We start from the raw sequence: 22332 nt of genomic DNA, 5'->3' as shown, positions 1-22332 counted from the left end.
TTGCACATCTCATCTGATTACAAAAACCATTGAGAGAATATGAGAAATTATATGAAAATCTACATAGATAATAAATATTTTCTTCATTCATGAAGAAATGGAATCCCATTTAAAACTGCGCTTCAGCATTCTGACTTGCTACGATGAATGTATCATGACTTTCGACTAAATATATGATTAACAATGAATCTGACAGCTGGTGGAATTTAAATTTAATTGGCTTTTTAAAATCTGGAATTGAAAACCTAGTCTTAATCATACAAACCATAAAACTCATTTGGTTCACCAATAACCTTTTAGGATGGAAATCTGTTTCCTCTACCTGGTCTAGCCTGCACAAGATTCCAAAATCACAACAATGTGGTTCTTGCTTAATCGGTCTCTGAAATGACCCAGCTAACCAGTCATTTCAAGGGAAATTAAGGGATGGAGGTTGTTGAACTAGAGGGGATTGCAGAGGAAAAGAGCGGTGAGGCCTTGGAGTGTCTCGCAAAAACAGAAAAGAATTGTTGGAATTTGACTTAATCTAACTTATACTTTTTAAAAAAGTGACATATTTTTAAAAAAAGTCCAAGGAACAGATTGTTTTCTGCATTCCACCTTTTGGAAATCCCAAAGAGGGGTTATAGCAACAATCTGCTATCAAGGAACAACTAGAACCATAGTATATTTAGATCTATAAACTGTTTCTGCAAAAAACAGTGAAGAGACAGAACAAGTGTCTTTCAGTCCTCTAATTATTCAAAAACAAATCTACATCAAAAGATTAGGTGATCATAAAAACACATCAACTGAAAGAAAGGAACAAGTAGCAATAATTTCCAACGTACTTTACTGCCAGGTGTCTCCTTGTCCTCTTCACAAAAGATGTCGTGTGAACTTGGAGGTGAATGAAGGCTGCTGTTGGAAGAGACTGCCTCCTTACGACTATCACCAAACCAAGAAAAGGGCATGCAAGTTGGTATGGATGAGACTGAATCTGCAGCAGAAAGGTTACCACCTGAGCTCTCAAGCATTTCTTTTGATCCCCTGTCAGACATAAATTGAAGGAAAATTGCACATAAATCATTCTTTATATGTTAGCAACATGAACTGAAGATCAGAACGACAGAACTATATGCAATGCCCAAACTTACCAAAATGCTTAGCTTATAAATACAAGACATATGCAAACTCTACTCAAAATGATTTAAGCAATCATTAGCTTACACTACTTTCACAAATATTTGCATATTTAAAATTTGAATTTATGAGGCAGCTAGAGATGAACAATTGTGTAATTATAGCTGAATACCTGCTACCCAGAGAGGTTCTACGATCTTCTTTATCTAATTTCTTGCCTTTTCCACCAGATTTTCTTAATCCACTATTTGTATAAAGGGTGAGGGAAAGAGGAGAAAGGAAGTGTTAGACCGTTAGACACCTTTGCACATATGTGTCAATAATGTATTCTGCCTACTTATAAACCTAAACTAAATTATGAGCTTTCACATAGTGTTATTTTTTTAAAAAGCTATCTTGTTTTCTCTCATTACATCTGTGGCTAAATCATATCTGAATAGAAGGTACTTTCATGCAACTATGGATATGGGGTTTTGGAAAGGGATCAGGAATGGGATCTAAGGCACCTGCATGAAGTTAACAAGTCAAAAGTTTTAAAATTAACAGCTAGGATGCTCAGCTGTATTATGACACAACCTCTGGAAGAGGTGGGACTTCTGACCCAGATTAGGGCCATTGCCAGTGTACCACAAGAGACCCTTCACATAGTTATTTGCTCAGTTTGAATCATTGATGAAAATGTGGGACTACGGCTCTGCTATTAAGTCAGATTTAATACAGCAACTCACAGGGAGCCAGCACACACTAAAGACCCCACAATTCTAATTGCTCTCAACCACTGAACAGTTACTTACACTCACACCTCTAGCAATATTACTTAATATGAATGCGGACCACAGGGTCAGAATCATACAGCACAGAAACAGACCCTTTGGTACAACCAGCCCATGCCGACCATAATTCCAAACTAAACTAGTCCCCGCTTGGCCCATATCCCTTCAAATATTTCTTATTCATGTGCTTATCCAAATGTCTTTTAGATGTTGTAACCTGTACCTGAATGCACCACTTCCTCTGGACGTTTATTCCATACACAAACCACTCTGCGTAAAAACAATTGCCCCTCATATCTTTTTTATATCTTTCTCTTCTTACCTTAAAAAATATGCCCCCTAGTCTTGAAATCTTCCAAACTGGGGCGCGGGGAAGACACCTGCAATTCACCTTATTTATATCCCTCATTATTTTATAAACCTCTACAAGGTCATCTCTAAACCTCCATGCTCCAGCGAAAAAAGTTCCAGCCTACATAATCTCTTCTTATAACTCAAAGCCCTCCATTCCTGGCAACATCCTGATAAATCTCTTCTGAGCCGTCTTCAGCTTAAAATCCTTCATATAACAGGGAGATCAGAACTGGACACACTGCTCCAGAAAATGCTTCACCAACTTTGTCTATAACCCCAACATAACATTCCAACTCCTATACTCAAAGATCTGACCAACGAAGGCAAGCATGCTAATGCCTTCTTAACAACCCATTCTATATATGATGCAAACTTCAAAGAATTACTATCCTGAACCCCTAGGTCTCTCTGTTCTACAACACTGCCAGGCAATACTTTTAACTGCTTTAATCCTGCCCTTGTTTGTTTTACCAAAATACAATACCTTGCATTTATCCAAACTAAACTCCATTTGCCAATCTTGAACCCATTGACCCAACTGACCAAGATCTCTTTGTAATCTCCGAAAGCCTTCTTCACTGTCCACAGTATTACCAATCTTGGTCATCCACAAACATACTAACCATACTTAAATAGACAATTAATGTGCAGATAAGAATTCAACAGTAAATTAAAGCTTGAGGAGAATGAATATGCAATGGACAGCAATTTGGGTGTTGGAAAAGAAATAAGGACATGAACTAAAGTTCCTGGTATAAAAGCAAATGGATAGGACAGAAAAAGGCGATGCTTTTTTGGTCACGGAATCAATATAGACAAACAAACTTAAACTCTGAATTAAGAAAATATTCTGTGTTTGAAATGTCACCTGGGACAAGAAAGTAATATTAATGGTATCCATTATTAAATTATTAAAATTATAAGCTTGCAAAAAAATTCTCATAAGCAACTGAGCTCATACCCAAAATCAGGAAATCTTCTTTTAAGTTTTCCTGATGTACTTTCAACCCCATGGGACGATCCTTCTTCACTCCTCTTGTCTTCTGTCAACATACATAAATTTGCCCTAATTTTATTCATCATTTTATAACTTTATTTTAAGAGGTTATTAATAATCAAAGGACTACACAAGTATTTTATCAATAATCAAGTGCACATGGCACAGTGGTATGTGACAATTTAGTTTAATTTGACAAAATACTTCAAAACAAATTCTGGTTTAGATGCTAAAAACTACACATGCATGTAACACAACTAGTGATCACCAAAGCAAACATGACAATCAGAACAGATTGTAGACAACTGGGAAGTCTCTTCTATGCTGTTAACCTTGCATCTATTCTTCAGGAGGAACAGAGAACTGGTTGGGATCCAGTGCATAGACCAACGCTGTTGCCTGGTACGCAACTTACATTTGGTTTTCCTTTCTCTTGAACTGAACAATGAATGTTGGATAATAATTCAACTAGCACCAATAGCCTAGCAAAACCAGTCAAGTAAGTAGTGAGTATACCTATACAATCAATGTTGACAGGTTACTGAGTCATTCAGAGCATTTAACCAAGGATTTCCCATTTAAAATGTGCTTTTCAACAGGTACCACTGGGTAGCAATCAGGTTAGTGCTCAGATTCTTCACACAAGACTGAAACCAATTGTCTTCCTCAGCTCCAGGATGATGACCCTTCACACTTTACAGCTAAAGTGCTAAGACTGGACGCGCAATCAATGTTGCAATGCAGGAAACTTGACAGTCGTTTGTGCACATTAAGGTCTTGAACACAAGGTTATGACAATCAGATGATCTGTATTAGTCATGTTGGCCGAGGAATAAACATTGGCCAAATTATCAGGAAAATCCTCCGCCACTTCTGCCACGGACATTTTTTCCTCCCCACCCATATCTGCCTTCCAGAGGAACCACACTCTCCATGACTCTTTGTCTGCTCCACGCTCCATATTCCTTACCAACCCCACTACCCTCAGCACTTTTCCCTGCAACCTCAGGAAGTGCTACACTTGCCCCTACACCTCCCCCCCTCACCCCCATCCCAGGCCCCAAGATAACCTTCCACATCAAACACATGTTCACCTGCACATCTGCTAATGTTGTATAGGATATCTGCTATTCCAGATGTGGCCTCCTGAAGGTTGCAAGGTACAGCAACTCATATTCCGCTTGGGCACCCTGCAGCTCAATGGTATCAATGTAGACTTCACAAGTTTCAAAATCTCCCTGCCCCCAAACGCATCCCCAAACCAGTCTAGCTCATCCCTGCCTCCCTAACCTGCCCGTCCTTTCTCCCACCAATCTGCTCCTCCCACCTCAAACCCCACTCCCACCTCCTACATACCAGCCCCCAGCACCCCTAGCACCCCCCACCGAAGGGTCAAGACCCAAACCATCAGCTTTCCTGTTTCTCTGATGCTGCATGGCCTATTGTGCTCATCCAGCTCTATGCCTTGTTATCTCAGATTCTCGGGCATCAGCACTTCCTCCAAGCTCAGGAAAACCCCTTGTTCATTTTCAATATTAGTCCCATTGTATCATCTGTCCACCAGAAAGAGCAGGTGAGCCTCGTTGCATCCTCTCATCTGAAAGGAAATCCCTTTGACATTGCAGGTTACCTTCATACTACCCTGGCACGTGGCCTAGATTTTGCACTAGCTTCTCCAGAATACAAACTGCATCTCCAACCCATTCATGCAGAACTACCTACTCAACCATACATACCACAGTTGCATATGAAACTGTTCTTCACATCCTATTTTCGGTTCAAATACAATATTTGGTAAAAGAAAACAGAATTCTTTTAGCTTCCTGTAAGGTTGACTGTAGCTGGCAAACGCCATGATGGACAGAACTGCAACCATCACTGACTGGTTGGCAAATGTATTCATTTGGTATATGAATTGCCACGAGGAATGCACCAGGGAAGAGTTAACTCCTAAGTTTTTGTTTAAATACAATCAGCCAAGTCAACTCTAATTTGTCAAGGCATTGCCAGGGAAATGTACAAGGAATGGCTGACCCCAAGCTTTTCTTTTAGTTGAGAAAGGCTGAATGTTTTAACATGTTCTTTCTGCTTACAAAGAATAGGGGCCTGCATCTGAATCAATGTAGCTTCTAGCACAAGCAAGTGAGTCACATTTCAAGTCTCCAGGATCTCTGAAGAGCAGTTGCTACATGTAACTGATTGTGCAACATATAAAACCAGGGAAAAGGAATCACAACATTGGGACGTTACAGCCGGAATTAGCTAGGATATAGTTAGAAATTTAAAAACTAGATTTTGAAAAAGAGAAACTAAAAGACTTAAAATTGAGGAAAATGATAAACAGAGAATAATGGAGGTACAAGTGAGGGAAAAGCAGAGAGAAATGGGATTAGGAAATCTTAAACTCCAAAAGGGGTAAAGAAATTAAAAGACATGACTTGATCACAAAACAGAATACAGAAAAAGACAAATAGCACACCCATCCAGCATCAGGCACTGACTTGATCCACGGTCTCTCAATATTGAGACAGGATTACACAAAGATGCAGTCTGACTTGCTCCACGGCCTCTCAATATCGAGACAGGGTTACACAAAGATGCAGTCATATTTTGCCAGACATGCCCATTTCCCCAACCCTCAATTAAACCTGTTCCTTTAATTCCAATATCAGCTTCTGAAGAACTATTTAGTAGGGTGTTAATAGATTGTGTAGAATGCTTACTAGAACCAGGAATGAGAACCAGTATATTTTAATAATAGTGCATGTTTCCAAAAGATTTCCCGATTCCCAAGAAAAATACTAAAGTGGCATGGAAAAGGTAGCTCATTCTTATTTTTTTAAAGAAGGTATAGATCACGCAAAGAAATATGAACAGCCAAGGCTCAAATCTTATTTTGCAGCTCCTTAAATAAATTGACTAATTTGGGAATTAAGCAATTCACATCTTCCACTCATCACATACAATCTCAAGGTGCATTGGAAAGATGATAACAAATTTTGAAGATTATGCGTGGAGCTTATTGCCATGACTATCCTAATGATTGTGATAAGGGTATTCCATTATTACTACTAGCTATTAGGGACACTCCTAATGAGTTCAAAGAATTTAGTCTGTTTTGACTAATAGATAGAAGTGAGATAAGAGGACTATTTAAATAAAGAATAGCTGATAAACCAAAGGCCAGAAATTATACTTTAAATCTATGTCTCAAATTTCATAAACTCATCGATGCATATGAGCTGGCTATAAAACATATGAAGGAATCTCAACAAATATTGAAAACTAGAGCACACAAAAAGGTCAACACTGTTGCATGGAGTAAGGTCTTACTGTTTTTATATGTCTCTGGAGAACTATCAAAATCAAAGTTCATTGGACTTTATCAAATTAAGAGAGATTCAAAGGCGAGAATAATGTGATTCCTGTCTTTTCCTCACTGTTGCAAACCCATGAGCCGTGAACTGAACAAAGATGGATTTTGTCTTATTTTTAAAAATTATGATTTCTGTTATTAATACAGGCAACCGAGTATGGTGACTTAAAACACTTTTTCAGTGTACTTTTTGTACAAATACAAGTGACAATAAATTACTATTTATTCTAGTCTAAAACAGAAACATAGAGCAATGGGAGAATGAATCTGAAATGGAACATTCAAACATTAACTTTCCAGCAATCAAATTGGAAAACATGAGGGTGCTTTAACGATTAGACAGCATCATGTCTTGTATCCCAGAAAGTAATAGAGATGACTTATGAAACCTAATACAAAATTATAAAATCAATTTGTAAGAATAGGCCAAGAAAAAAAGATTTTGATCATGTTATTGATTTGGTATTGAAGGACTCATCATGTGTGGAGTGATTAAGGAATCTGGGTTTGTATTCGATGGAGTTTACAAGGATGAGGGGGGAATCTCACTGAAACTTCAAGAACACTGAGACCTGGATAGAGCAGAAGATGACACCACTAGCAGGAGAGACTAGGACCGGAGGGCATAGCCTCAGCGTGAAGGAACAATCCTTTAGAACTGAGATGAGGAAGAATTTTTTCAGCCAGAGGGTGGTTAATATGTGGAATTCAGTTTCCACAGCCCTCTATGGCAAAGTCACAGAGTACCTAAGACAGAGATAGATAGGTTCTTGATTAGAGGATCAAGGGTTATGGAGAAGGCAGATGGATGGAGTTGAGAAATATATCAGCAATGATTAAATGGCAGAGCACACTCAATAGGACTAATGGTCTGATTCTGCTCCTGTATCTATGGTTCTTTCGGGAATGCAGAACCTACAAAGCAACAGCCAATCCAAAGAAATTAGCTCTAATGAGAGAAGAGAGTAAGTTTATGATGGACAGTGACATTATTGAACTCAGTCAAAGTATGTGAAGCTCACCTGTTATGAATGGGGATGAAAGATTCTGCATTAATTATCAAAAAGAATGCACGATTGTGTTGATCAAATTGGACATGGTCAATTTATCACAAAAATCATGTAAAGGAGTATTGGCAAATTCCTTTAGGAGAGAGAGCTAAAGAAACCTCAGCTTTTGTAACACCAGATGGGCTTTATCAGTGTGAAGTCATGCCATTTGGAATGAAAAATGTACCAGTGACATTTCAATGGTTATCAATGAAGTTGTCACAATAACTGTACTGTCTACATTGACAAAACAGGGAAGAACATTCACACCATTTGACTGAAAGCAGACTAGACAACCACTTTGCAGAACGCCTATCTTCTGTTTGCAAAAATGACCCTGAGATTCCAGTTGCCTGCTGCTTCAACATACCACCATATTCCCTGGCCAATATTTCTGACTCCAGCTTGAAACAGTGCTCTAGCAAAGCTCAGCAGAAATTGGAAGAATAACATCTCATTCTGCTTGAGGATACTGCAACTTTCAGGCCTCAATGCAAAGTTCAATGATTTTTAGAGCCTGAACACTTTCTTGCACATCCTATAGCCACTGCCAAAGCCCAGGCCCTGTCATTATGCAGGCTGCTTTCAGCACAACTAACCCATTTTCAACCTACTTATGGTCCCATTATCAGCTTTTCTTGCTCCCTGACTTACCATTATTTATTCCTTTGTCTGCCCATTTCTCTCTCCCTCTGGGATCAGTCTCCACCTATTGCTTACCCCTTTAATCCCACACCTCGTAGTATTTATGCTGAAGACAATCAGTTCCTAGCTGCTATCAGTTCTGAAGGGCCATTGGGCCTGAAACGTTAACTTGCTTTCTGTCCACAAATGCTGCCAAACCTGCTGAGTTTCCCCAGCAATGTCTGTTTTTCTTAAAAATCAAATTTCATCCCTAATAAATTTCTCTTATATAAAAGAGGCATCATGATTAGAATGATGTAATACAAGATATTAAACAGACCTTCAGTTATAAACTCCCATGTCAGCAATTGTAACTGAATAACAATTTATTTAATTACTGCCCAACTCCCTCTCACAAGTACTGGATATGTGCATAAAAGCAATGTGTGCCATTTCTATGTAACATTTCAATTATATATAATGATCACAGAGTAATAGATTGGTTTACCATTAGTCTCTTTTCCTTTGCCTTTTGATTCACGTTTCTTCATCATTGAAAGAAATGATGTGGGAGAACTTGAAGGTGCTGTGTCTCTAGTAGTTGAATGTTTTATGCTTACATCGCTCTCAACTATCTTATGAACTGGAGAGGAACAAGGAGATGCAGATGAGCTTCCATCATGCAAGCTGGTTATGCTCTCCGCATCACATTTTCCTTCTAATGCTTCATCTTTCATCTTAGGAACTGATGTATCTTCAACAGCATGTAAAGAGTCCAAGCTACTCCGGACAATTAAGGATTCTGCTTGCTGAGTTTCTTCACTTTCATCATTATCCTAAATAGAAAAAGAAGCTGAAAAGCTAACAGTTCCAAATAGTTTTTTCCTAAATTCTAACCATTCAATGTTAAGTAGCAATTGTAACCCAAATTCAATTTATCCAGGTAACCACTTCAAAAGGAAGACCAACCCAAATAAGAAAAAACAAACGTTCTACTCCAGAGATCAGGGCCCTTGTAAACTTTTACTGCACTACACAGCAGGTTGCTAGAAAATACAAATGTCATTTCTTCCAACATTTTGAATTTGAAAATGGACCTTATTAAAACTTTGAAAGTTTTAAGTGAAGAAAGATAGCGATAGCCTTCAACAGATAATACGACAAGATGTTGAAATCAATAGAGAAGGGAGAAATAAAATTTTGAGCCATGAGAAGTGATGCAATGTAGTACGATGAAATGGAAATGCAACACAATATATAGTGCGTATTTCTAAAGTGGGCACAGGAACAAAGATTTGGAGATACGTGTATATAAATTGTTGAAGATGATGGGAAGGTTCAGAAAACGCTTCAGGGGGAAGGTTCAGAAAACGCTTCAGGGGGAAGGTTCAGAAAACGCTTCAGGGGGAAGGTTCAGAAAACGCTTCAGGGGGAAGGTTCAGAAAACGCTTCAGGGGGAAGGTTCAGAAAATGCTTCAGGGGGAAGGTTCAGAAAACGCTTCAGGGGGAAGGTTCAGAAAACGCTTCAGGGGGAAGGTTCAGAAAACGCTTCAGGGGGAAGGTTCAGAAAACGCTTCAGGGGGAAGGTTCAGAAAACGCTTCAGGGGGAAGGTTCAGAAAACGCTTCAGGGGGAAGGTTCAGAAAACGCTTCAGGGGGAAGGTTCAGAAAACGCTTCAGGGGGAAGGTTCAGAAAACGCTTCAGGGGGAAGGTTCAGAAAACGCTTCAGGGGGAAGGTTCAGAAAACGCTTCAGGGGGAAGGTTCAGAAAACGCTTCAGGGGGAAGGTTCAGAAAACGCTTCAGGGGGAAGGTTCAGAAAACGCTTCAGGGGGAAGGTTCAGAAAACGCTTCAGGGGGAAGGTTCAGAAAACGCTTCAGGGGGAAGGTTCAGAAAACGCTTCAGGGGGAAGGTTCAGAAAACGCTTCAGGGGGAAGGTTCAGAAAACGCTTCAGGGGGAAGGTTCAGAAAACGCTTCAGGGGGAAGGTTCAGAAAACGGTTTGGGGGGAGATAGCACTCTGGGTTTCACAAATAAAAGCAAAGAATACAATAGCAAGTAACTTATGAAGAACTTTCTTTTTTAAATATTGACTGGGTCACAACTGGAGCACAGTTTTCTGAGCACCACACTTCAAGTCGGATGCAAAGGCATTACAGGGTGGAGAAAATATTTCTAAAAATGGCATTGGTTTGAGAGACTTCAGTTACTTGGATACATTGGCAAAGCTGCAGTTGTCCTTCGACATGAGAGATTTCAGGGAGCTAATTATAATCATAAGGAGTATACACAGTACTCATACGGAGTACATAACCAGAAAAAGTTTCCATTGACCAAAGAATCAAGAAACAAAGGATACTTTTTCAAGAAAAGAAAATGTTCTTAGGACATGAGTGTTGCTTGAAAGGCCTTCATGCCCCATTCCACGATGCTCTCAAGAAGTTGGTGGTAAACCAGTGTAACAAAGTCTTTTTACGTAACGAGTGATTTGGACCAAGAATACACTACCCAAGTTAAAGGTAAAGGCAGGTTCAATTGTGGCTGTTAAAATAAACTAGATAAGTGTCTGAAAAGAGAAAGATACACAGGCCTATGGGGAAGTGCAGTGGAATCAGACTAGCTATTTTAATGGGAAATGGAGGTTACTAACAAGGCCAGCATTTGTTGTTCATTCCTCAGTGCCCTTGAACTAACCCAGCTATTTGAGTGGGCAGCCAGGAGTCAACCACATTTCTGTGGGTATGGAATCGCAGGTTGGCCAGACCTAGTATGGGTGGCAGATTTGGATTTGAAGTCAAAGATTAGCCACAATCTCGTGAAATAGCACAGTAGGCTTATGAGTATTATGGCATATTCCTATTTCATAGGCTCTATGGAAAATAAAACAATGAGTTTGCAGCGTAGTGCTGAAAGACGAGCAGTCTAGAATACAAGAGCAGAGATGTACTGCTAAGGTTATAAAAGTCTCTGGTCACTCTGCATTTGGGATAGTGAGAGCATTTTGAGCCCCACATCTAAGGAACGATATGCTGGCCTTGATGGGGGTCGAGAGGAGGTTTACAAAAATGATCCCAGGGATGAAGCACTTGTCATATGAGGAGAAGTTGAGGACTCTGAGTCTGTACTTAAGAGTTTTTTTTTGGGGGGTGGGGAATCTCACTGAAACTTACTGAGCCATCTGGATACAGTTGATATGGAGAAAACGTTATCACAAAGAGAGACTAGGACCCAAACAGACATCCTCACAGTGAAGGGATTACTCTTTAGAGCCGAGATGTGGAGGAATTTCTTCAGCCAGCGGGTGGTGAATCTATGGAACTCATTGCTGCAGAGGGCTATGATGGCCAAGTTATTGAGTGCATTTAAGACAGGGATAGAGAGGTTCTTGATTGGAAAAGGGATCCAGGGTTACAGGGAGAAGGCAAGAGAATGGGGCTGAGAAACACAGCAGCCATGACTGAGTGGGAGAGCAGAAGTGATGGGCCAAATGGCCGAATTCTGCTCCTTACGATCTTATGATCTATTTGTTTACATCTAACCATCAATGACAAAGAACTCGAGAAGCAGTGTCAAAAATTTCAGAATACTGAGAATAGGGAGAAAAATTCTAAGGGGAGAACCTAGCATCCATTAAGGAAAGTTAAGGAAAGCATCAAATTCAAAGAAATAGCCTATAAATTACTAAGAATGAGTGGACAGGACATAAACACTGACAATGATTAAAAGATCAGTCAGGAGAAGAGAATTAGAGGATGAGAAAAAGCTAACTAGACATCTAAGTACAGCTTCCACAGATATTTATGAAGCGAGAGAGTAAGGTAAAGTAAATGGCGGACCTCTAGAAAGAGAGAATGTGACGCTCATGGTAAATAAGAAGGAAATGGTGGATGAAATGAACAAATATGATGGTAAGTGTCATCAACAGCGCTATCAAGGAGCACCTGCTCAATGACCTCCAGTTCGGCTTCCGCCAGGGCAACTCAGCTCATGACCTCATTACAAACCTGATTCAAACGTGGGCAAAACAGCAGAATTCCAGAGGTGAGGTGACAGTGACAATCTTTGACATCAAAGCAGCATTTGACTGTGTGCGGCATCAAGGAGACCTTACGAAATGTGAATCAATGGGAATCGGGGGCAAACTCTCCAATGGAGGAGTCATGCCTGGCATATAGCAAGATGGTTGTGTTTGTAATAGGTCAGTAATCTCAGCTTCAGAACATCTCTGCAGGAGTTCCACAGGGTAGTATCTTAGGCCTAATGATCTACAGCTGCTTCACAGTAACTTTCTCTCCATTATAATGTCTGAAGCGAAGATATTCACTAATGACTTCACAATTTTCAATACCACTTGTGACTCCTCAGAAACAGTCCATGCTCAAGGCAACAAGATTTGGACAATATCTAGGCTTGGGTTGAAAAGTAACAAGTAATATTCATGCCACACAAATGGCAGGCAATAGCCGCCTCTAATTAGAGAGGATCGATCAGCACCCTTTGACATTCAGTGGCATTAGCATCAAATTCTCCACTATCAACCTCCTGAGGTTACCATTGACTAAAAGCCAAACTAGACTCGCCACAAATACACAGTGGTTGCAAGTCAGAGGCTAGGAGTACCACAGTGAACTCCCTAAAGCCTATCCACCATCTCCAAGGCACAAGTCAGCATCGTGATGGAATACTCCCCACGTGATTAGATGTGTGCAGCTCCAACAACACTCAAAAGTTTTACACCAAACTGGTCAAAGCAGCCCACTTGTTTTGCACTGGATCCACAAGCATTCAGTCACTTCATGTCTCAGGAGCAGCAGTATGTACTGTGTACAAGATGTACTGCAGAATTTTTCCGAAGATTGTTAGATAACACCTTCCGAATCCATGGCCACTAGAAGGACAAGTGCAGCGAATACCTAGGAACACCAACATCTGCACGTTCCTCTCTAAGGTACATTTTACCCTTTCTTCACAGAGCTAGGTCAAAATCCTGGAATTTCTTCCCTGATGGCATCGTGGGTCTACCCAGCACATTTCATCAGGTCATACAGCACACAAACAGACCCTTTGGTCCAACTCATCCAAACCAATCCAGCTCCCCAAACTAAATTAGTCTCACATGCCTGCACTTAGCCCATATCTTTCCAAAACATTCCTGCTGATGTACCTGTCCAAATATCTCTTAAATGTTCTAACAATATCTGCATCTACAACCTTGTCTGGCAGTTCATTCTACATACACACCACCCTCAATGTGAAAAGGGTGCCCCTCAGGTCCCTTTTAAATATTTCTCCTTTCACCTTAAACCTATGCCCTCTAGTTTTGAACTCCCTTATCCTAATTCCAGGAAAAGGCCTTTGTTATTCACTTTCTGCATGGCCCTCATTATTTTATAAATCTCTAAGGTCAGTCCTCAATCTCCTATGCTCCATTTAAAATAGTCCCAGCACAGCGGTTCAGGAAAGGTAGCTCAACACCACCATCTCAAAGACAACTAGGGATGGGCAATACATTGACCAGCCAGCTATGCGGATATCCCATCAGTGAATTTTTAAAAAATCATTTTATCATCACTATAGATACAAAAGTAATTTGAACAAAAAATAAATAGCAATTCGGTAGAACAAAATTTGAGTATTGCTGAAAAATAGAAACACATTTTGTCTAAGCTTTTCATCTTGCACTCATCACAGCAAATTGCAATACCAATTCAAGGGGAAAGCCAACATCCATACTCCACAAGACGTCAGGACTGATTGGTTGACAAGTAGAGTCCCATGATGCTGTTAAGGAAGGAGTTCCAAGACATTGACTCAGTGATACTGAAGGAACAGCAATATATTTCCAAGTCAGGATGGTGAATGGTTTGGAGGGGAACTTGCAGGTGATGGTCTTCCCATGCTTCTGCTATTCTTGTCCTTCTGTATAGTAGTGATCGTTGGTTTAGACGGAGTATCTAAGGGGCCTTGGTAAATTTCTGCAGTGCATGTTGTAGATGGTACACAGCTGGTACTGTGATTCAGTGGTGGTAACTAAATGACAGGAGAGTGTTGACTAATTGTAATGCGGACTCTGATTGTTGGAGGCATTGTCATGAATGAAACAATAAATGACTGACAGTTCACAGCCAAGCTTTGTTTAAATTTAGTACTGGCAGGTTGAATCTGATTGGCACACCCCTGAGATATGAACCTGAATTGCTGTTACCTAATTTGTTGCATCGGAACACTTACAATATGCATACATGTTCTTCCTGTCTGAAAGAAATGGGGCCCTGCGTATTATACATATAGATTCCAGAACATCTAAGTGCACCACACTGCAAGCCCAACTGATAAACCTAAGACCATGAGATAAAAAGCAGATACAGGTCATTTAGCCCAATGAGTCTACTCTGCCATTCATTGAGATTATGGGTGAATTGGTCCTAAGTTCAATTTTATCATACTGGTCAAACTAAAACCCAGGTTATAGACTTCTCATATAAAAGACTTGTCTATAATAATGCCTATACAACATTAAAAATATGATTTTAGAATATTTCAGACACATTACCTATAAAAATAGGCCACAGTTATCTGGCAAATCACATATGTAAATATCCTAGCACTCATCTTCCTGCTTAAAAAAACCGTGAACACAACAGATTAGACTTTTGAGTCCATCAATTATCCAATGACCAATGGTAAGTAATTAGAATAAGTCTCCATACCTAACAGTTGATCTAAAACTACATGGCAATGTCTGATACACATTCAAGGTACAGAAGTCTTGACACAAACAACTTATTTCAAGTTCTCATTTAAATTATATAATGTATGCAGGTTTCCTATTTTCATATGTTTGTGATGAATAAATAAAATTGAATGCATTTTGTTAGCCTGTAACTTAAAAGTGATGAAAATTATGGGAATAGCACAAACGAATACAAGGATTATCGATAATAGTCACAATTCTAGTATTTGGATTTGGATACAAAAAAGGAAAAAATCTCAAATATTATAACAAAACAGGTGGTGATTTGATAAACAGGAATAGCTGCAGGATGTTTTACACTGTGGTATGACAAATTGCTGTACAGTAAATATGTTAAAAGAACGGAATAAATATATCTATGCAAGTACAGAACAGACACTAAACAAATAAGGAAGGCAGACAATTTGGCAAAATAATGCAACTTAATGTAGGTTTGTGATAGGATACCTTTGGGAAGCAAACACATAAGAAATAAGTTGAAGCTTCACATAATAACATGGGAGGGTGTGGATGAATATGGACTTTTTTTGTACAAATGTATAATTCCATGGAATAATTAGTTGATAAAACCATTCAAAGATAAATTCAATTATAGTTTTAATATAAGGGACTGAGTACAACAGTAACATACTAATCAGGAGTTTGTAATAAACTGCTTAAGACAGTGTTAATTGTAGGATCAATTCACCAGAGTTGAGAAACAGTTACAAAGAGAAAGACACTATAATATTTTCAGTGCAACAGAGTATGCTCATGCGTGTTAACGGAAGTTCTTAAAATGATAAAAGAGTTTTGATCAAGTGATTAGGGAAGGACCACTTCCTGTTTGGAGAAGCAGTAACAAGAGGCCAATTTAATTTTGCTTCAAGGAGGAATAGACAAGTTGGGAAAAATTACTTTCTATGGTGTGTTGGAATACCTTGTCACAACGAGTAAAAGGCAGAAACTATCCAAACCCAAATAAGATGCTTGGAGCAGAGGAAGACAAAGTACGATGGGACAAGAAGGGTGCTCTGGAAAATATTCTGAACCACTATAGCAAAGAATCCTCAGGCACAACAGTTATTCCGAATGCAAACCTCTGTTGTAAACTGCCTGATAGCAATACCCAAACCTTCCTTATCTACTTTATTTAATTCTGATTAACTCAGCACAAACATGACCACATTAGAAACAAACTGACCAAAAAAGGCAATTTATACGGTACTTACCTGTATACTTTCAAAATCATCACCAGCTCCAAAGGATTCCTTTAGTTTAAACCTAGATGGAGGCTGTCTTTTAACTTTCAAAGCAAGTTGGGCTTTTGCTTTGTGTGAACTTGTATCTAGTCTCTTAGTTTCAGGAACAGCCTCATCAAAATCTGAAGTATCAAAATAATTTGTAAATATATTTGCAATTTTAGAAACCGGTAAAATACTATAATTTAAGGCTGGACATTTTTAAGTTAAACCCAAGTTGAAAAATGTAATGTTGACAATATTAAGTACAGTAATAAATGGGAGCACTCTTACATTTCAATCTGGCTTTTGATCTCAACCCCTTAAATCAAAACTTGGGAATATAACTGAAACTCAGTGAAGCACAAGAATGCTGTATTGTTGACAATGTAGTGACAGTAAAATGACATGTCAATCTGCTTTCCCATGGTCAGATGAATATAATGGAGCTATCTGGGGAACATGATTTCGGGGATGGGGTGGGGTATTTGGGGTGCAATAGTTCAGTCACTACCTTTGAGCTAGGAGGCCTGGGTTCAAGTCCGGCTAGTCTGGAGCTGTCCTAACACATCTGAACAGATTGATTAAAAATATCTAGCAGATTTTCCTTCCAGTATACCCCCTCAACCAGCACAAATCAAACTAACTTGCACTTCAGTAACAATAGTCACTGGAGTTCAAAGTAAAACATTTTACATGAAGCACATTGCTCCACATCAACCCCACCCAAAAAATCTCATTTACAGACAGACAGACAGACAGACACACACACACACACACAAAGGTCCTGGGGAGTGCTAATGAACAAAGAGACCTTGGCGTGCAGGTTCCTGGCTCCTTGAAAGTGGAGTCGCACGTAGACAGCATAGTGAAGAATGTATTTGGAATACTTGCCTTTATCAGTCAGTGCATTGAGTATGGGAGTTAGGAGGTCATGTTGCTGCTGTATAAGACATTAGTTCAGCCACTTTTGGAGTACTGCGTGCAATTCTGGTGAAAAGAGAAAGTGTTCTGAAAAGTTTTCCAGGGATTTGCCAGGGTTGGAGCGTTTGGAGTCTAGGGAGTGGTGAATAGGCTGGGGCTATTTTCTCTGGAGGTTCAGAGGCTGAGGGGTGACCTTATAGAGGTTTATAAAACCATGAGGTGCCTGGGATAGGGCGAGTAAGACAAGGTCTTTTCCCTGGGGTGGGGAATCTATAACTACTGTGCACAGGATTAAGGTGAGGGGGGGGGAAAAGATATAAAAGTGTTCTAAGGGGCAACTTTTTCATGCAGAGGGTGGTGCATGAATGGACTCAGCTGCCAGAGATGTGGTAGAGGCTGTTACGATTACTACATTTAAAAGGCATCTGGGTGGTTATATGAATAGGAAAGGTTTAGAAGTATAGGGGCCAAACGCTGGCAAATGGGACAAGATTTATACAGGATACCTGGTCAGCATGGACAAGTTGGACCGAAGGGTTTGTTTCCGTGCTGTATATTTCTATGACTATATTTACACCATCATCTACTCCTGACACATTCCCAAAGTACCAAAGATGGCTCCTTTCTCCAGTAAGGCAAATATTGAGTCTCACCATCCTATTCTTTCCCTTAAGCTTTAACTCTCCTCTCCTCTCCTCACCTAAATTCCATCCACCCTTTTCATTCTGACATCTCCTGTTTTTGTTTTATCTCCCTATCCTCTCATCCTGCATGTGTGTAATGTTACAAATGTCTTGGCTGCCCTTAGAGAACCACAACATAGGGACCAAATGAGGGGTTTGGGGGGGGTCCCAAGCTGGCACATGCCAGCAACCAGACTCAGGATCTTGATTAGGCTGGTTTTCCCAAAAACTGCTACTCTTGTGCAATAGTTGATAAGGCAGAAAAGGAATTGCAAAGGGGCCTTGAATGTGCAGAGTGCATAATTATTTTGGGGTGTTAGGTTGGGTGGTGGGTAGGCAGTTTACTGCCACTGACTGGAGGGGAGCAATGCCATTTGAATTGCTGGAGCTGCAGAGGGGCCTTTGATAACTTTAGCCCCTCTTTCAGTTACACAGCTTCTGGTTTTGATGGCCCTAGAGGCTGCTGCAGGAGGCCATCTCCTGTGTGATCCTAAAATGCCACTGCAACATAGATCCCAGAGTACAACAATACAAAAAGCAACCATTAAGCACATTGGCTAATATCACAATTACATTTGGCTGAAGGGGTTGGGACAAAGCATGCATCTAAGGTTCCCAATGTTCTTGACAAAACAACATTATTCTGGTGGTCTTATATGACCTTAATATTACCCCCATTTATCCCATTGGCAAAATCATAGTGAACATATGATTTTTCCCAGTAGTCAACTGATAACAGAAATCTTCCTTTCAAGATATTTTGGATTGGAGATTGAAGGACAGCAAGATTAAAGTAACAGCTTCATGGTGTGAAATTCAACTATCAGCCAGAATAGCTTTGTCTCTTAACAGTGGTCTCGGGAGTCCTCCAAATAAATCAGGAAGTTTGAAAGACTCCAACTTGTGGGGACTGAAGTAGTGGTGATCAGTGGTTAGATATATTAAACCCTCCAAATGCAATCAAGACAATTTAAACTTACTTTAAAATTTAGATGTACTAATATATTTAATTGATCTAGTTGCTTTCAAACTTAATTATTTTAATTGTGAGAATCCTTTTAAATTGTTTAATATTTATATTAACATGACAACTTACCACAGATTTTGAAAGTGCTGCTACATTCCCGTTCCAAAGCAGTTTTAGGAGCTTTGCAAGTAAAAGAAACAATATATTTTAATATAATTACATGTTTAATGATGCTGTTTTTTAAATGTTCAGTTATATAAAAATATTTAGAAGTGAATTGGAACAAGAAGTTACTGCATTTTTAACTCATTTAGTTCTTAAAGTTGGGGTTAATTCAAACCAAAGCCACAGTAAGAACCATTCTTTGCCAGCTTAAAAAAACCTTTTGCTTTATTAAGTTTGAGGGGCTCAATCAAGCCACATAAGCACAAACCCACAATACAAAACAACAGAAAATGTAGCAATCATATTTGACAAGTGAGTAATGAAAGACATTTTACTGGCAGATTGCCCTGCATTTTCTCTAAGGTGCTCTGGAATATCAGACCAAACATCTGATGCCACAGATTTAGAAAAAAACTCCATCCCAGTATTGGTATTCACTGCTTGTTGTGCCCAACTAGTCTACAACAATTACCTCAAAAATCAAAGTGTTTACTTTAAAAAGAAGACATTTAGAAATGAGTTTCTTCTCATTGTATCTTTTAGATCTTACTGTAGAAATGCTGAAATAAAAGCTAAAATAAAAGCTATTAGATGTGCAAGGACTTTGTATACCATCGAGCAGGAATTCACTCTTCCCGGCACTGAAGTAAACCAGTCTCACTTCTCAGTTGCACGTCTAAGAAGCTGGATTCTTAGATTAGGCGAAAGAAAGACTGACAGTTATAATATTGCATTTCAAGGCCTCAGAATGCCCAAAGTACTTTACAGCTAACAAAGTATTTTTGAATTCTCGCAATGCAAGAAATAATAACCAGTTTGCATATAGCAAGGTTCCACAAATTGCAATGTGATACTGTAATCTGATTACCTGCCTTTATTGATGCTGAGGGATAAATATGGGCCAGGACACAGAACCTATGTCCCCACCTGGGAGCTACAATGGCCTTCCTCTAGAAGATTAGGCTGACTGTGCATGGTTCCCTCAGTACTGAAGTATGTGCCTAGATTTTTGACTTTGCAATTTGACTTGAACCCACATCCCTTCTGAATACTGGGTCAGAGTGCTATCAAGTAAGCCATAGCTGACCTTACAAAAATGTCAACTGTCAACAAATGTCAATGCATAGGAAATAGCACAAGCCTGCATATGATTTGCCATCATGTATTTGAAGCATTGATCAATATTTCCAACATCTAGTCAAAGACTTTTTCAAAACACCCCAATGCATCAGCCAGTTAAAAGTTTATGCCAAAGTACAGTTGCTTAATCCAACAGCAGGTGAGATAACATTTTCTGTCAATTGTGATGAGTACAGGCAAAGTCAGCACAGATATATGAAAGGGAAATCATGTTTGACAATCTTGAATTGGCTAGGTAGTGTACTTCCATGCCTGCTTGGTCTCTTAAAGAGTAATAGCATTTTATTGATGTCACTTCCTATGGTCTCCTGATTTATTCCTTGACATTCCATTCACATTGTAAGGTGATCACTTTTGTAACACTGACAAATCTCTACCAGGATACAGAAGCTTTGGTAAAGCCATTTATGCAACTGCTTAGAATCCTGGTGATTAACTATCATGCCATACCTTCCCAAGTGCTACTCATACCCCACCAATATCCTTGTCCCCTCGCTAAGTGATGAATATTTCTGAATATGGAGTTCCCAGTCCTGGTTACACTGTAACCATATCTCTGTATGGCCATTAAGTCCATTCAACTCAATGTACGCCTTCAGATCATCCACTTTGTTTCAAGTCTTCTGTACATTCCAATAGAGCGTGTTTAACATTTTCTTTCCAACACTTTTATGGAGAGGCAATGAACTAGTGGTAGTATTGCTAGATTAGCAATCTAGAAACTCAAGGTAATGTTCTATATTTGGATTCCACCACAGCAGATGAATTTGAATTCAACAAACATCCAGAATTAAAGAGTCTAATGATGCCTACTGACTGTCAGAAAAACCCACTTGGTTCAGAAATGTTCTTCACGAAAAAAGATCTGCCATTCTCACCTGGCTGGCTTACAGACCCTCAGCAATGCAGTTAACTCTCAAGTGCCGTCTGGAATAGGTTAGCACATTACTCAATTATATCAATTACTACAAAGTCCCAAAAATGAAAAGAATGAAGCCAGACAAACTGCCCGGCACAACAACGGTAAAAACAGCCCCATTAATCCTGCAAACCACTTCCTTGCTGACATTTGGGGGCTATCATGAAAACTGGAACAGCTGCCTCAGACTAGTCAAGCAACATAGTCATACTCTCAGAATCATATCAGGACAAAGTCCCAGACACCATTACCAGACCTGGATATGTCCTGTCCTGCCAGCAGGACAGATCCAGCAGAGGTGGAGGCACAGTGGTATATAGTCAGGAGGGAGTTGCCTTGGGAGTCCTCAACATTGAGTCTCCATACCATGAAATCTCGTGGTATGTCAAACATGGGGAAGAAACCCTCCTGCAAATTACCACTTACCATCTTCCCTCAGCTGCCGAAACATTGAGCAACACTTGAAAGCAGCACTGAGGGTGAAAAAGGCACAGAATGCACTCTGGGTCAGGGATTTCAATGTCCACCACAAAAGAGTGGCTTGGCAGCAGCATGGTGGCACAGCTGTCTCAGAGTGCCGGAGACCCAGTTTCAATTCCACCCTCTGTCAAATGTCAGTATGGAGTTTACACATTCTCCCAGTGTCTGCCTAAGTTTCCTCCGGGTGCTCAGGCTTCCTTCCACTGTCCAAAGGTGTGCAGGTTAGGTGGATTAGCCATGTGAAATGCAGTGTTACAGGGATAGGGTAGACGGTGGGATGCTCTTCGAATCGTTGGTGTGGACCCAAATGGCCTGCTTTCAGACTATAGCAATTCCAATACACTATGGCAGATCCAGCTGGTCAGGGGTCTGTGGCAGGTGGTGAGGGAAACAACCAGGGAAAACTAGGCTTGACCTCCTCCTCATTAGTCTGCCAAACACGGATGCATCTGTCCATGACAGTATCCATAAAAGTGAAACGTTCACATTGACAATACCTTAAATCACATTGTGCGGCACTTCATCATTCTAAATGGGACAGACTTTGAGCAGATCTAACGAATTGAAACTGGGCAGCCTTTAGGGGCTGCAGGCAATAGCAACAACAATGGCAATGGCAGCAGCAACAGCAGAATTATATTCAAACACAATCTGCAATCTCATGGTCTAGCACATCATCACTCAACCATTACCATCAATGGCAGAAGATTAACCCCAGTTCAACAGAGTGCAGGACAGCATGCCAGAGTAGCAACAGGCATACCTAAAAATGAGGTGATAACCTAAT

At 39.9% G+C, this 22332-nt stretch overlaps 1 protein-coding gene across 8 annotated transcripts in view; it reads right to left on the bottom strand.

Moving 5' to 3' along the window:
* The window catches only part of ppp1r9ala (protein phosphatase 1 regulatory subunit 9A-like A), a 133946-nt gene that overhangs the window by 44937 nt on the left and 66677 nt on the right, over nt 1-22332 (bottom strand). For all 8 annotated transcript variants that reach the window (XM_059647225.1, XM_059647226.1, XM_059647227.1 and 5 more), the window contains 6 exons: nt 18971-19021; nt 16259-16410; nt 8804-9131; nt 3211-3292; nt 1295-1366; nt 831-1029 (listed from right to left, as the gene is read on the bottom strand). In XM_059647225.1, coding sequence (XP_059503208.1) covers nt 831-1029; nt 1295-1366; nt 3211-3292; nt 8804-9131; nt 16259-16410; nt 18971-19021 — 884 coding nt within the window. The remainder of the gene's footprint in view (nt 1-830; nt 1030-1294; nt 1367-3210; nt 3293-8803; nt 9132-16258; nt 16411-18970; nt 19022-22332) is intronic.

This window comes from Stegostoma tigrinum, chromosome 7 (assembly GCF_030684315.1).
Source record: "Stegostoma tigrinum isolate sSteTig4 chromosome 7, sSteTig4.hap1, whole genome shotgun sequence".
Classification (NCBI taxonomy): Eukaryota; Metazoa; Chordata; class Chondrichthyes; order Orectolobiformes; family Stegostomatidae; genus Stegostoma; species Stegostoma tigrinum.
Note: the sequence above shows the minus strand (reverse complement) of the source record. Positions and strands in the feature narration are given on the sequence as shown.